At 36.8% G+C, this 16,311-nt stretch overlaps 1 protein-coding gene across 2 annotated transcripts in view; it reads right to left on the minus strand.

The window, feature by feature from the left end:
* Positions 1-787: 787 nt before the first annotated feature.
* The window catches only part of GPR63 (G protein-coupled receptor 63), a 44,025-nt gene continuing 28,501 nt past the window's right edge, over positions 788-16,311 (minus strand). For both annotated transcript variants that reach the window (XM_008007541.3, XM_008007542.3), the window contains exon 2: positions 788-6,062. In XM_008007541.3, the coding sequence (XP_008005732.1) occupies positions 4,653-5,912 (1,260 nt within the window). In that variant the 5' untranslated portion in view covers positions 5,913-6,062 and the 3' untranslated portion in view covers positions 788-4,652. The remainder of the gene's footprint in view (positions 6,063-16,311) is intronic.

A 16,311-nucleotide genomic window follows, 5' to 3' on the forward strand; every position in this document is an offset into this window, starting at 1 on the left:
TTTTCATCACTTTCCTAGACAGAATTTCTTAAAGCTGTTTAACAGCTTTATAACTCTACTAACAATTGTTGACTATACTACTAGTTTCTTTGTCATATCATCTTGAACTACTCTGAGAACTTCTAAAACTAGAATACAGTTATATGCACACAGGTCTTGAGGTCTAATTTGAAAATAAGAACCCAAAGGAAGCACAATTTGAAGCTAAATTCAGCTTTTAACAGAAATTATTATTCATGATAAACTTTTCTAAATGAGATGCAGTAGTCCTTTTTTTAAAAAAAACTCCACTTTAGAAATGTTAAATATTTATTTATTTTCTTATCAGGAGCTCTTTTCTTGGTTGTGATAAGAATATGCACAAATAACCATATTTTTTGATTTTTTTATATTTAAATATTAGAACCCATAATTCAAGGTGTTTCTTTTTCTCCATATAGGTCAGTTACTATTGTAAAATAAATTAATTTTAATCACAAAGGTCTAGTACCAATAGATATCTGAGAAACTTATAATTTACCTCCAATAACAAACTTGTGCTTGGACATTTTTTATTATAAAAACTGAGTTTTCAATGAAGGCAGTTTAGCAGGACTATAGTTGTGAAAATAAATCTGAATGTAGTCATTCTTTAAACTTAAACTAAAAATCATTGTAGAATAAAATGTCAAGCAAGTGAAAACTTTTCTGTGATATATACAGAAATGATACATATGTAAATATTTTCACATAAACAAAAACAAAGATCAAAAAAAATTTAAATATCTTTGTGGGCAACAGAAATACAGAGATTAAAAAGGTTATTTTTATTTTACTTCAATGCTTCCATCGAACACAACTGGCAGAGCAATGGGAATTAGATAAATCTTTACATTTCTTCAGGGAATTACATACAATAAAGACACCTCTCTAGAAGAAAATAAAATATTAGCATAATTAGACTTCTGACAGTCATGACTTTCAATTTAGTCACCCTTTTTGCTCTACTGTGAAGCTATATGCTTTATCAGTATTTTGCCAGTTGAAAGAAAATAAAGCTAACACTGGCAAGATCCAGCACAAACACAGGTGGCAGCAAATTAGGCACAACGTTGTGTGGATTTTCCTCTCAATGTGGATTACCCATGCCTAGAAGATAATGGCTTGCAACGCAAAACAAACATTGTGGGACAAAACAGACAATATTTAAATAGATATATTTTCTACAGGAATGTTTCCTGAAGTGTTTCCCAGGGACTACCTGAGCCAGAGTCAGGCAGAGTGCTCAATAAAATAAAAATGCACATTCCTGGGCTCAACCACAGACCCTCTGTGGGCCCAGGAATCTGTACTGCCAACAACCTCCCTTGGGAATGCTTAAACACGTATTAAAAGTTTAAATAACATTACTTCATACTATTTGGAATTTCTCTTGCATCTTTCTTTTGACCACAAACATTTCGTTTGTGGTCATGCTTCTTACTAGCCAGAAGGAAAAATAGGCAAACAAAAAACCATTTCGGATTATGCCTGTCAGCAGTGAGAATTAGTAGTGGTATCTTTCCCTGCCTCAAGAAAATATGGGGGAATAGGCAACAAATGATTTTGCTCCTACATTTCAAAAAGGTGCTCCGTAGTACTTATTTTTAAAGCTTTCAAAATGTATACATAATAAAAATGTTCAAAATGATTTGTAAACTCTCATCAGATCAAGATAATCCAGTGTAAAAAAAAACTGCTGTTCAGTGTTGTTGCTGAATTCTCACAAAGACCCCTTCACAATCTTTGTTCACAAACAGGGAGCGTCTCGGCAGGCACTCCAGAACTCTCACCAAATGAGGCACTGCCTATTAAGTAGCATGAAAGTACCTAAAGACTGCCCATAAAACAGGAACAAAGAAAACAAAGCTCAGTTTCAACTCCAGCCAAAAAGGAGTCTTCATGACCTACCAATATGTAAGATGAATACAGATCATGCTGACTTTCCTCAGAGAAAGTCTAATAAAAAAAAGTCCATATCGATATCTGCTTGAAATCTAGTTTATATTGAAAATGGAAAGCAAAATACAACATGCTACTAGTATCTACTACAGTGCTTATGTCCTATAAAATCCCTATGGACAAAAACAATTTTACTTGTGAATAAAAATTAGAAATGAAAGAGGTAGGTGACTATCATTTGAAGATAATCCCAAAAACATGTTGAATAATATGCTTGAGTCTCCAAAGAGCTCTTTACCTGGACAATGAGTTCCAACACCGGTACAATTTCCTTAAGAGCAGGGTTTCCCAGGTCTTTCATGATGTCATCAACCTTTCAATGCCCTAAACTCCGGATACAGTGCCACGAGCTCTTCAGATATTTAATATTAAGAAATAGCTAATGAAGTAAAATGTAAAGAAGTAATACTAGAGACCAAAGAGTGAGGTGATGCTGAAGTCAGCTTGGCTCTTCAAAAATCTATACCCTAGTATGGAGGAAAGCACATTTGAGTTGGACAGGACGTTAGAGATTCATCTAATCCAACTCTCTGGTTTTACAAATGAAGAAATAGAAGCTAATTACTGGCTCACAAAGCACTAACATCCTGAAAAGATGCTATTAAGTCCACAGTTAACTTACTTAATTAATCAATGATGTAGCCAAGTGGCTATACTTTCAGCCCTTATCCCTGTGGGCTGTTTTATAAAGTGAGCCACTGGTAACAGAGAAGCTGACCAAGGCCTTAGATGTACGTGGGAGCGACTGTCAGCAAGAGAAAAATAATTTGAAATGTCAGACATGCCCCATTAAAACTTGTTCTAGGCTCAGATCAGGGTTCATTTTCCCTTCTTTGTAGGAGACACACATCTGAGTACGTTCACAAACTCCAGCTCTGCTAGGGCAAGCACTGGGGCAATACTGTTTTACCCAGAACACTTAGAACTAACACAGGTGGACAACTAGAAACCCCCAAACCCGCAGGCTCAAGACCTACACACAGCTCTTTAATTTCTCAATAATTGTTAGTCACTTGTTTTACAAATCAAAAACAAAAAAATCATTGGATTTCCTTCATAGCCTTATTTATCTAAGATTTTTAAGTCTCACATTAAACAGTGGTTGTAAATCAGGTGTGGTGGCTCATGCCTGTAATCCCAACATTTTGGGAGGCCAAGGCAGGCAGATCGTTTGAGCTCAGGAGTCTGAGAACAGCCTGGGTAACATGGTGAAACCTTGTCTTTACAAAAGAAAATACAAAAAATTAGCTAGGTGTGGTGGCACACATGTGTGTGTGTGTATGTGTGTGTGTGTGTGGTTCCAGCTATTCAGGAGGCTGGGACAGGAGGATTACCTGAGCCTGCAAGGTTGAGGCTAACAATGAGCCATGATCACACCACTGCACTCCAGCCTGGGTGGCAAAGCGAGACTCTGTCTCCAAAAAACAAAAAGTGGTTGTAAGTGATTTTATTTTTTCTTTTCTATTTTCCAGTGTTTCTGTAATGCCTTCATATTTCTTTTGGTAGTAAGAAAATAAAGGCTAATTTTTAAAAAGAATATTATAGTCTAAAAAATTAAAGGGTGCATAGAGTTCCCTCTTGACTATGAGACATCTAAACTGAATGAACTGTCTGTGTGGCACACTGGAAGAGCGCAGCCTCAGGATTCTGACAGATTTTTGGATCCCAGCTCTACCATTAACCTTGGGCAGGATTTTAGTCCCTCTGAGACTTGCTTTCTTCACCTCTAAGAATGAAAACAATAATACCTACCTCACAGCATCTTGTGAGGATAAAATGATGTACAGTGCCTGAAACATAGGTCCATAAATGTCAACCCCTTCTCCCTATACTCCACAAAAACCCTTGAGTAAAAGGAATCACCACAGCCTGCACCAGCCACCTGCCATCCCCCTCACTACATTCACCTTTTAAATTCGCAAGGATGCTGTCTCCTTGATTTTGTGCTATTGCTCTGAAGAGTTGCTATTGTGCTTAGAAAAATTTCTACATTTTATGTTCTCTCTTTTACAACTGTACATGCAGATAAAACATTTTTTAAAACTATCTTCCCATAAATGATAATGCACGTTTCCTAAAGCACGTATCATGTATAAAAACAATTCTGAAAAATAAGACTGAATTAATTTGTACATTGTCTCTTAAAGTGCACCAAAGTAAATAGTAATGACCTTTAAAATGTCACTAACCTTCTTGGGTTAGTTTTTAAAATAAAACTAAATATATATTGATTGAGATGTTTGGCTCCAATGTGATGGTAAAAAGCAGCAGTGTCTTCCAGAAAAAAAAAGTCTTGATAAACTCAACTAAGCATACCTTAGCAGCACATAAAATGCCTACAATTCAATATAACTGCAGGCTCAATAAAGCACAATCCTGATTCCTACTATGAAAACAAAATCAATCAAGGAAAAACCCAAAAACCAAAAAAAATCTCCTCACCCTAAATTGAGGATTTCTATTGAACCCTGGAGGTAATATTTGTAATCACTTTCCTATTGTTTATTCTTGGTAACAGAACCATAATTACCATTCTTTCTTTACACTGCTCACACACATACATACACAAAGTCTATAAAAAACAATAAAGTATAAGTGGAGAGGCTATGAGAAAGAAACTTCAATGTCAATAAAGAACAAGCATCACCCAAAATGTCAGTTAGTTCCAATATTCACACCACCGTCCGATGTTCCCCACACACATAGACCGCACTGGGACGTATCCGTCGCCTTGTGTGACCAGGGAGCTTCGGCAAAAACTTGAAGGACTTAGGCATCATGTCCAGGCAAGCATCATGGAATTTCTTAATCCTCCAGTAGTAGATCAGTGGATTCAATGCAGACTTGAGGTAGCAGAGCCACAGTAGCCAGGTGCTAATCTCAAAAAAGTTGTGCTGATAGTAAAAGTGCTTACTGAATGTTGCCACAAGGCTGTAAGTGGTGAACGGGGCCCAGCAGACAATGAAGACAGCAAAGAGAATCAAAATAGTGGTGAAGGCACGTGTTTTAAAGCCCATGTCAATGCTCATCTGGAAAGGTCTCTGTAGACTCATGAGACCCAGTTTGCTGGCCTGGCTGAGGCATATACCTTCAGGGTAGCTATGGATCCTCAAGGCATTGTGCCGAAGGGTGTTGAGTATGCCCATAAATGAATACAGTATTACCAGGAAGGGTATGAAGAAAGAAATGAGAGAAATCAAAATCACATAAGCCTGGTAGCCTGGATTGGTTGTGTACCCAAACACACACTGGGGAGCTCGGGAAGGTATCTGCAAGTCAGGGTTTCCTATGGCTAAAGGAAAAGCTACACAAAAGGAAGTTGCCCAAGAAACTGCAATCAGAACCTTAGCTCTATATGGGTTTAGCTTATCCTGCCTCTGGACTATAATAAGGAACCTATCTATGCTAATGATGAGCAGGATGGCTACTCCTTCTATCACAAATAACCAGAAAAACATAGCAGATACCCTACAGAAGAATTTCCCAAAAATCCATCGGGTAGTAAGGATAGTTACCAGGGCAAAGGGCATGTTCAGCACTGCAAGCAACATGTCTGCAAAAGCCAGGCTGGCAAGGAGGATGTTAATTGCAGATCGCATGGCAGCTTTTTGGTAAACCATGAGGCAAACAACCAAGTTCCCAAGAAAAGACACAAACAGAATGAATATCATTATAGCAGAAAGGGTAATCTGAAGAGGCAAGTTTAGGCTCTTAAATGCTGCTGGTGTTGTGGGCACAGCTGTACTATTCACTGTCAAGGAACTCAAACCAGTGGGAGCCATGGTTTCAAAACTATATCTAAGCAATGGACTGATGTCAGGATGCTGGAATGGTGGAGGGAGTGTAATATTCATGTAGGTGTTTTCATACACTACAAATGTTGTGTTGGATGTCCCGGTATGGAACGCAGTCAACACTGCCGAGAAGACCATGGTTTCAGTAGGATGGAAGATGCAAGCAGAGATGCAGGTGTTCTTCAAGCATTTCAACACAGAACAGCAGTATCAGGTTCCATTGATGGGCTTGGAAATACATTCTGGAAAATGGACAATGAGTTCCATCTTCCACAAGAGTCCTTTTGCCTGAAAACAAAACCAAAACACAAAAAGTCAATGAGAAATGAGATCTGTAAATAACATTTAACTCCAGGGCTGCCTTTCATTATGAAGGATCAGTTTTGCTCTTTTTGACCCTTTAAAAATATTTTAGCCTCCTGTGTAGTCAACACTAAAATACTGTTGTGTTATTTTATCTTTCGTCAACTATGGCGGAAATTTCATGACATTCTATATAAAGCAAAAGTGCAAGGAATCTCAAAACGTATTACTGCCCCAAAGACAAAAGTTATAATCTTACTGTTAATTTTTAAAATATTTCCAGTGGCTTTAATTTTAATTAAATGTTAATTTTAATTTTCATGCTTTTCTATAGTCACTATTAATACAGATTTTTATTACCTGGTTCTCCTGAGAGCACTATTTTTTTTAATTAATAGTTGTTTGGTACAAGTTCTCACTCTAATTTTACATTAGCACAAAACCAGATGACAAAGAAACCTAAAGCAGGTTTCCTATTTCACACATAACAATTTTTAGTTCTAACATCCTTATTAAGTAGGTACTAGGTAATTGTCAATGAAGATCTGAAACATTTTATTGGCTTGCTTTCTATTTATTTATCCAATTAATTCATCAATTTTTTTTCATTTTTAGTTTTTGAATTAAAAATTCATTCATTTTTAATTTCTTTCCAGAAGTTCCACCACCAACCATACTGGAGAATTTACTCAAGAGGAGAGAAAAATTCTAAGCAAGAAGTCTTCGTAATATTTTCAGAAGTTTTATTTTACTAAAGCTCTCTTTGTTTCTCATAGTCTCTCTTCTCTCCCAAGTCCACTGACTTTCATCCTTTCTTTTCTGATATATATATACATCTATCTTCTCTATTTTTTTCTCCCTAAATAACCAATCTTATTTTGTGTTAGCAACTTGATCAGAATGTGTCAACCAAATAACAAAGTTAGAGATGTTAAAGGAGAGATAACTAAAAAAAATGCAGGTATGAAGAATCTACTCCAGAAAACTTACAAAGAATCTACTCCAAAAAACTTTGGAGCAAGTTAGCTTGCTCCAAAGAGTTTCTTATCACATTTCTCTTATCCTAACCCCCAATTTCTTAACCAGATTTCTGTAGCTCTAGAGTTTTCTGTAAGGGACTTTCTTAATCTGCTGTCTTACACATTTTGTGGTATGGGTTTTTCCTTGTGTAGGTCTTTACTGGACAGGTAACCTCTTTATAGTTAGAAAGAAGTCTCTGAATTTCTGGCTAGATTCCTTTAATAAGCTCTTAAAAGACTGGGAAAACATAAATGTACAGCAGTTTAAAACAAATTGCAGTTTACTCATTATTTTGACTTAGAATCAGTCACTGATTTTTCTTTTTTTTAAACAGAGTTTCACTCTTGTTGCCCAGGCTGGAGTGCAACGGCGCGATCTCGGCTCACCATAACCTCCGCCTCCCACATTCAAGCGATTCTCCTGCCTCAGCCTTCCCAGTAGCTGGGATTACAGGTATGTGCCACCACGCCCAGCTAACTTTGTATTTTTAGTAGAGATGGGGGTTCTCCATGTTGGTCAGGCTGTTCTCGAACTCCCGACCTCAGGCGATCCACCTGCCTCAGCCTCCCAAAGTGCTGGGATTACAGGCATCAGTCACTGCACCCAGCCTAGTCATTGATTTTAAGGGTCACTGTCAACATTTCATTCATTCACTTACTAGTGTATGATGGGCAGGAATATCACATTTCTAAGATCCAAGATCCAGCAATGTAGCCAAATCAGGGACTCTCTACCATACCTATAGCTCTACAATCCCATCTTTCTTTGTCCAGGGCTGCCTTTATAAAAAAGAAGAATCCTGATCTACTCCTTCAAAATATCAACTTTACTACTTACTTTCACTTCTACAGTTTAATTTCTTTGCCCTTACTAGATTTTATCTATCCTCACATATTCACTTTGTAATACAAAACATACCTGGATATGATGCCATACCAAGCCAGCTGCTCTTGAACTTTATTAACCACAAAGGGGCCAGTGGAAAGACAGCAGTGGTAGTTGGAAGATTTTTACACCATAATCACCATCGGCCTCTACAGAAGTACCCTAAATATACATATAATTAAGACTAAAGGCTGTGCATAATTATAAATTAATCTCAATACAAGTCTACCTCAATAGAGGTAGCTAGGTAATTTCTCTAGAAAAATTATAAATAGACAATTGTGTATCTTAAGCCTAATGTGACAGCTAAAATTGTGTTTGACCAAGTAAACTAACATATATCCATCCTGCACTACTACACTGTTCAAAGTATTTCATTCCCTTGACCATGTTAAGGAACAAAAACAAAAAATGGAATGAAGCCAAAGTAAAACCATAATTTAAAAGATGCCTTTTAACTTGTTATATTTGCATAGTCATAACATCATTCTACCATAAAAGCCTCCCACAACTATAAAAACTTCTAACAATTCATTTAATATTTCATCAAATATCTGTTTAAGAACCTACTACATGCCAGATACTAAAACGAAAATGGTGAGCAAATAAAAGGCTTCTAAATTTCTGGTTAAAAATGCAGACTGACCACAGTCCACATCCCCAAAATCACATTGAAATGACAGTAAAGGGATTTTTTTAAACAAAGTATATAAACCAAAAGGACAAGAGGTATAAATGAAAGACACATTAGTAGACAAAAAAATTTTTTTAATTCATTTTTTTAATTTTTTTTGAGACGGAGTCTCGCTCTGTTGCCCAGGCTGGAGTGCAGTGGCACGATCTCAGCTCACTGCAAGCTCGCCTCCCGGGTTCACACCATTCTCCTGCCTCAGCCTCCAGAGTAGCTGGGACTACAGGCACCCCCCACCACACCCAGCTAATTTTTTTTTTTTTTTTTTTGTATTTTTAGTAAAGATGGGGTTTCACCTGGTTAGCCAGTATGTTTTTTAATGTTTTAAGGCAAAAAAAAAAAAAAAGCAAATGGTGTTGTGGTAACTGACTTAAGAAAGCAGAACAGAGAACAACTTATTCTCAATACTTCCAGGGAAATACGCTTCGAAGAAACTGAAACAATCCTGTAGATCCCCAGAGAATCTGTGGATGCCAGTTACCACAGAGAGTATAGGTAGAGCTGAAAACTGGAAAACTGACTGAAAATCAGAGACATGGAACCCCACTGCACACCTAGTTCTCCTCCTCTCTGAACAATCATATGAAAGCATCTATCTCCATTTCAGTAGCCCAACTCTGTGGCACAACTGAACCTGACAAGCACCAAAGTCGAAAATATCAGTGCAAGGCTGAAAACGGGGGAACTGAGTGAATGCATATTCAATTTGAGAACATAGCTCCTTTCGCCATTCTGCTCTCAGACTGCCAGAAGCCAGGAACATATTGCCTATGCAGAAGACTGAAAGGCTGTAACTAAATAGCCACAGAGAAAAAACCTCTAGATACTAATATCTGATGGTAGAATGCCAGCTGTACATGGAGGCCCACCCACTGTCAAACCAGCCCATAAGCAGAGACTCTAATCAACTTTTCAGTGCCTATTAAATATAAATGGTCAATTTCTCTAAGAAATAAAGAGTTTAACAAAGAGATTAAACAAAGGCATTTTTGTAGTTAAACATTAAGGGAAATAACTTAAATTTAAAATACTAAGGAACATAGCATGAACAGACTTAATAATGCCTTTGCTTCAGTATCTGTACAGTGGTCTTCATTCACTTCACTCCTGGCTCACTGGAATGTAAATATTCCCTGGCCTTCTTCCTTTTCTTATGAAGTATAATAACCAAAGCAGTGCTCCTGAATGCTCACAGTAACTACATTAAAATATTCTTTCCTCTAAGCATTTCTCATCAAATATCACTGTGACCTGAAGTTTCTTTGAATTTTATATAAGACTAAGTAAAAAAGTTTCACACTTAAAATTTGTATTTCCAAATGAAATAGGACAGTAGCAGCATGAGATCAACAGACAATTAGCTTAGGTTGGTAACATTTACACAGCAGTCCTAATGTTCAATCCAATCTAGACTAGTCTTTATTTGCCATTTGTTGGAAATGTTTAACAAATCTTCCAAGTGAGAAAAATTTTAAATTATGTGTGAATGTGTGCACATGATATATGCGTACATAATACACATATGTTTATACAAACACACCACATGTATGTACATTTGTAAAACTCACATATGGTAGAAGTGACTGGATTTATGATTCTCTCTTATTGCATCTACAGAAACAATGCTGGGGTTACCAGGTTAATGATATAAGTGGTGTGTTTTATATTTGGAGTGTGCCAGAATGTCACATTTATAGGGCTTCAGTAGCTAGAATGGTCAGTGGAGGTTGTGGTATTCTCTTGGTTCTCTTTCCTTAGTCTTACCTGCCACTGGAGCGCTTTATTTTGTTTTTTTTAAGCAGGGTATATCACCCAGGCTGGAGTGCGGTGGCACAATCACAGCTCATGGCAGCCTCAACCTCCCAAGCTCAAGTGATCTTTGGAGTGCTTTAAATACTTGTTTTATTCTCTGAAAAGGCTATATTCTTCTAGAAGGCAGCCATTGATTTTATTAATCCCATTGCTCCCTACAACCACTATGCTTTGCACACAGTCCAATAAATATTTAGATAACTAAATTCATTTGCACTGTTTTGTGGGATCAATTTTTTGTTTACTCATTTTAATATTCATGAAATACACACATTTTAAAAATAATTAGATAAGTTTTAAGGTGATCATCAAACCCTGTCCCAACCTTCACCACCCCATTCCTGTTTTTAGTAATAGTCATTCTTAATTAAAGGTTTTTTCATATTTTTATTCTTTATATATCTAAATAACATGAAGAAATTACTTCTTGGTTTATCAATTATATATATTAACTCCTGATTTCCTGTAAGTATAGATGTAGATTTAGCTGTCACAGCATTGCCCAGTTTATTTCTCTTCCCTTTGTACTATCAAAATCTTTATTTGAAACTTTTGAGTTACAGTAGTATAATAATGTAGTTATGTAAATAGTATATTTACTGATAAGCCAACAGTAGAATATTTTCCTTTCTTAACTTTTAGAAATCCTAAAATTAATAATTCACTTACATATTTATTCTCCATTTTTTTTGTTTTGTTTTGGCTGTTTGGATATTTTTGTGAAGTTTTTGTTCAAGTCCTTCGTTCATCTTTCAGCTGGGTTGTTTATCTTTTTCTTATAAATTTGTTAGCATTTATATATACATATATATACATACACACACACATACACTTTTTTCCCCAAAGGATGAGGCTGCATAATTTATAAGAAACAGAGGTTTACTTTGGCTCACAATTCTGCAGGGTGTGTGAGAAGCATGGTGCTAGCATCTGCTCCTGGAGAGGTTTCAGGAGGCTTACAATCACGGTGGAAGGTGAAGGGTGAGAGCAGAAAAAGAGAGCAAGAGGGGTTAGTGCCACAGCCTTTTAAACAACCAAATCTTGTGTGAACTCAGAGCAAAAACTCACTCACTATTCGGAGGACAGCATCAAGCCTTTCATGAGGGATCCACCCCATGACTCAAATAGCTCTCACCAGGTCCAAACCTCCAACATTGGGGATTACATTTCAACATGAGATCTGGAGGGGACAAACATCCCAACCATGTCAGTATCATATTCTATGGTACTGCTTCTATTCAGAGCAGAAGTTTGTGGAAATCTCATAATTAATGAAGTTTGGGCTCAGTACTACTCCCACTCATCCCAGAATTCATGCCACGGTTATTCTACCAGTTTTGAAATGCAGTGTTAAAATAGACAAACTCAGCAGATTCCCTCACTGGTTCTCTAATCTGTGGAGCAAGGGCTATAATGGTAGGAAAGGTTAACTGCAAACCCCTAGAACTATCTATTTCTACCTGTGAAAATAGTAAACCAAAACCAACATTTAATTCCTGCAGAGATTGCAAAGATTAGAGTCACCATCAAGGACTTGGAAGAAGAAGGTGATCAATTCTACCATATCTCTATTCAAGTTGCCTCTTTGGCTTTGTAGAAAACAGATGGATTCTGAAGAGTGCAGATGCTGTAACAGATATGGTTTTACTGATGGAGTGCATCAATGTATTTCCTGGCATCTGGTATACGGCTATTGATCTGTCAAATTCTGGTTTTCTCTATATGTGTTAGCAGACTACTTGAAGCATTTGCCTACCCTACTGTCCTACCTCAGGGCTCTGTCAAGTCTCCTGCACACTATCATAATCTAGTCCACAGGGACATTGGTTGTACTTCTAGTCCATAGAATGTCATGCTGTCCATTTATACATCTTTTAAATTTTCTAGGGGTCTTATAGCATTTCAAGATATCCCTTTCAAAGTGACAGCTCTCTTGCCTACCACTAATACAGAGACACAGCATTTAGTTGGCGTTTCTGGACTCTGGAGGCAACATACACCTCATTTGGGTATGTTATTCTGACCTATTGATCAAGTAGCTTGAAAAGCTGCCATATTTGAGTAATCAGTAATAATAAGAGAAGGCTCCATAACAGGTCCAGGCTGTTATGAAACCTGCTCTGCCACTGAGCCGAAAGATTCACTGGTGTTTTAAGTGTCTGTGGCACACAGGGATTCTGTATAGCATTTGGCAGGCCCCTTAAAGGTCAGACCAGATCTTTAGTATTTTGGAACAAAGCTATGGAACATGAGTGCTCCACATAAACTTGGTGCTGTCTGACCTTCTGAAGCCATACATTTGGGTTTGCATGGAGCATTTCAGCCTTATGCAGACGGGTATGTATGAAATTAGACCTGGCAGGTGCTCAGGGCACAGTTCGGTTACATGAGCAAATGGCTGAGATTCCCACAGCTCCTATTTTTGCTGTAATGATCCTCTCTTTAAACTTCACCTGTGACCTCACTAAGAGGAGTTTCTCATGACCAGTTAACTAAAGAAGAAAAAAATTTAGGCCTGATTTATTGTGCAGAGTTGTAGCATTACAGCCCCACTTGGAAGCCCTTAAGGGCAGAGCAGAGAAAACCTCCCAGTGGGCAACATTTTGAATATACTTGGTTGTTCATTTTGAAGAACTCATGCCAGAGATGAAAAACTACATTCATCATAGACAGTAGCTAATTGTTTGACTGGCTAGTCATGTAAATGCTCACCAAAGAGCAATTTTCAACAGAAGAGCTTGATAACCAGGCAGACAAGATGACCTCTTTCTCTAGTCACTCCTGTCCTTCCCTAAAGAGTTCGTGAACAACATAGCCATGGCAGAAGGGACAGAGGTTGTACATGTGCTCAACAACATGGACTTTCACTCACCCAGATCAATCTAGCTATAGCCACTGAACATGCAACGTGGGAACACAGGGACCAAAACTAAACTTACTGAATATGACATAATCTCCTGGAGACACTAGCCAGCTACTTGGTGACAAGTGGATTACACGGACTTCTTCCATGATTGGTGACTTTGTTTTTATTAGAATATATCCATATGCTGGATAATTTTACCAAATTAGGCCATCAAGCATAATATCAATATATTTAGTATCCTGTGCCTCCTTCCTTTCACACAATATCCTACACATATCAGAAAAAAGTAATCAGAAAGTTAATAATCACCTCCACTGTGGTTACACATTTCAAATAAAAACAGTGGTAACTCCAAAAAAAAAAAAAAAAACTACTCTTAAAATTTTGTTTTTTAAGTATCCAGAAGCATAAAGGAACAGACATATCAAGATATTCAGTATTCAAAGGGGCAATCTGCATTCTTAAGAATAACCTTTTATCTCCTGAGTTTTGTTAGGAAGTATAATATCAAAGAACTGCCTTAAGCTCTTTGAATATGTTAGCTTTAAAAATTTCACAGCAACTATGATATTCCTACTGCTATAATATCCATTTTAAGGATGACAGAACGATTGTACAGAATGGTCAAGTAACATGTCCAAGGTCACACGACTAATAACAGGCAAAGCTGAGAATTAAACCCAGGAAGTCTGTTCTCAGTCACTATGCTATGCTATAAAACAGAGAATATAACGTACAGAAATGCCACCAGTACAAGAAAAACATAACACTTTGTTTTCTTTTACATATCACTTGTATATTTTCAAAAACATATTGCTAAATTTAAAAAGCAATTACAATAAATTTAGAAATGATGTGGAAATGAATCAGGATTATATCTATATATTTTACCAGGATATTCATGTAAATGTAGGGCTCTATGCCTTGATTACAGAAGTCTAGGTCTGCCAAAAATATATGACACATGGAATGTAAATATGCATGAAAAATACAAATACTTTTTTTTTTCTTTCAAAAAATAAGACTCAGTAAAAAGAATCTTAACAGTGCTGAATTTGCTTGGTGTTTCCCAATGCAGATGATACAAATATTTGGTAAAAATACAATAAAGCTCCAAAGTAATGAGATTAGTTTTCCCATGCGGTTGCTAAAACTGGAGTGACCACCTTTTAATCACAATTTCACGTGAAACAAAGTGAAAATTCTACAATCCCAATAGAAGTGAATATTTAGTGAGTAAAAGGAAAGACTTCAGGCCAGTTCTTTCAGTGCCCAAAAGGATTTCCCAATGCTGCAGTAATTTAAATGCTGGCTGTTTTTCAGAAGAGTTTCACAGGCTGAAGTCCCGAGGGCGTCCATAAAACTCTGCAAAGCAGTCCTCATCAAAACTGGGACTGCAGAGAAAAGAAGCAAAAAAGTGGGATACCTACACTGAACTCCAGTCAACTAAACAGGGCCAGCTTCTTTCTTTATCTCGTCCTGCCATCTCTAATTCTTCAAAATGGTTTTATTTTCCTTCCTTTTTGCTCCTTCCCTTTTTCTCTTCTTTTATATTATTTTGACTGTATCTCTATACTGAAAATTTTCAAAACCAACCTCACTTTCTAATTTCCAATAAAAGACCATCCTTGGATCCACATACATGCTGGAGTATACTGGCTTTACCAGCCCATTAGAATCATAGCCTCTCTTCTACAACTTCCATCTCTAACCCTTCCAGGAGAATCCTGCTATCTTTGCCTCACCAGTTAGGCCTTCAAATGGCCCTGTATTCAGAGTGCATGCTAACTAATGTGTCTAATTGCCTGTTATCTCTACCATGACTCAGACTGCAAATCTTACAAAAGAGATAGGACCACCATATTACAACTTAGAAAGAAACTCATTATACACAATTCTGCCTTGATGTTAAAATTCATTAGGCTGCCTAGACAGAGACATAAAGACATACAGATTAGATACAGATACAAGCATGTATCTATATCTACAGATAGATATAGATATAGGCATGTATGTATATCTACAGATACATATTACGTATATATACAACCAAAAAATTATTTCATGGTTCAATAAATATGTTCTCTTTATATGAAATTTGATTTGAATCATTTTCTGTATTTTTCTCTTCCTTCAAATCCATAATAACCCAGTACTACATAAAACCTATCAACTTTCACAAATGCTAAGAAAATGTCATCTAAATATGGCCAACCTCAAGCCTTTCCTAAATTAACTTACTATAAGGATGTCAAAAGTAGAGAAAAAATATATGGGTAATAGTCTTGGCCCTTCCATTTATTAACTAAGATGTTCAGGCAAGTCAGTGAACTTTCCTGACTCTCAAATGTCCTTATCTCAAAGATGCAGATATAAAACCACATCATAGGTTGGTGAATTAAATTAGATGAAAGTGAATTATAAACTACAAAGTGATATCAAATTACAACATATTATAACCATAATCTTCTACAGACTTCTGTTGCAGGAAGTCAGGGAACCTGAAGGGAGGGACCTGCTGAAGCCATGGCACAAGAACATAAATTGTGAGTATTTCATGGACATTTGTTAGTTCCCCAAATTAATACTTTTATAATTTCTTATGCCTATCTTTACTGCAATCTCTGAACATAAACTGTGAAGATTTCATGGACATTTATCACTTCCCCAATCAATACTCTTTTAATTTTCTATGCCTGTCTTTACTTTAATCTCTTAATCCCATCATCTTCATAAGCTGAGGATGTATGTCACCTCAGGACCCTGTGATGATTGCGTTATCTGCACAAATTGTTTGTAAAACATGTGTGTTTGAACAATATGAAATCTGGGCACCTTGAAAAGAACAGGATAACAGCAATTTTCAGGGAACAAGGGAGATAACCATAAAGTCTGACTGCCTGAAGGGCTGGGCAGAACAGAGTCATATTTCTCTTCTTTCAGAAAGCAAATAGGAGAAA

Source organism: Chlorocebus sabaeus, chromosome 13, assembly GCF_047675955.1.
Source record: "Chlorocebus sabaeus isolate Y175 chromosome 13, mChlSab1.0.hap1, whole genome shotgun sequence".
Classification (NCBI taxonomy): Eukaryota; Metazoa; Chordata; class Mammalia; order Primates; family Cercopithecidae; genus Chlorocebus; species Chlorocebus sabaeus.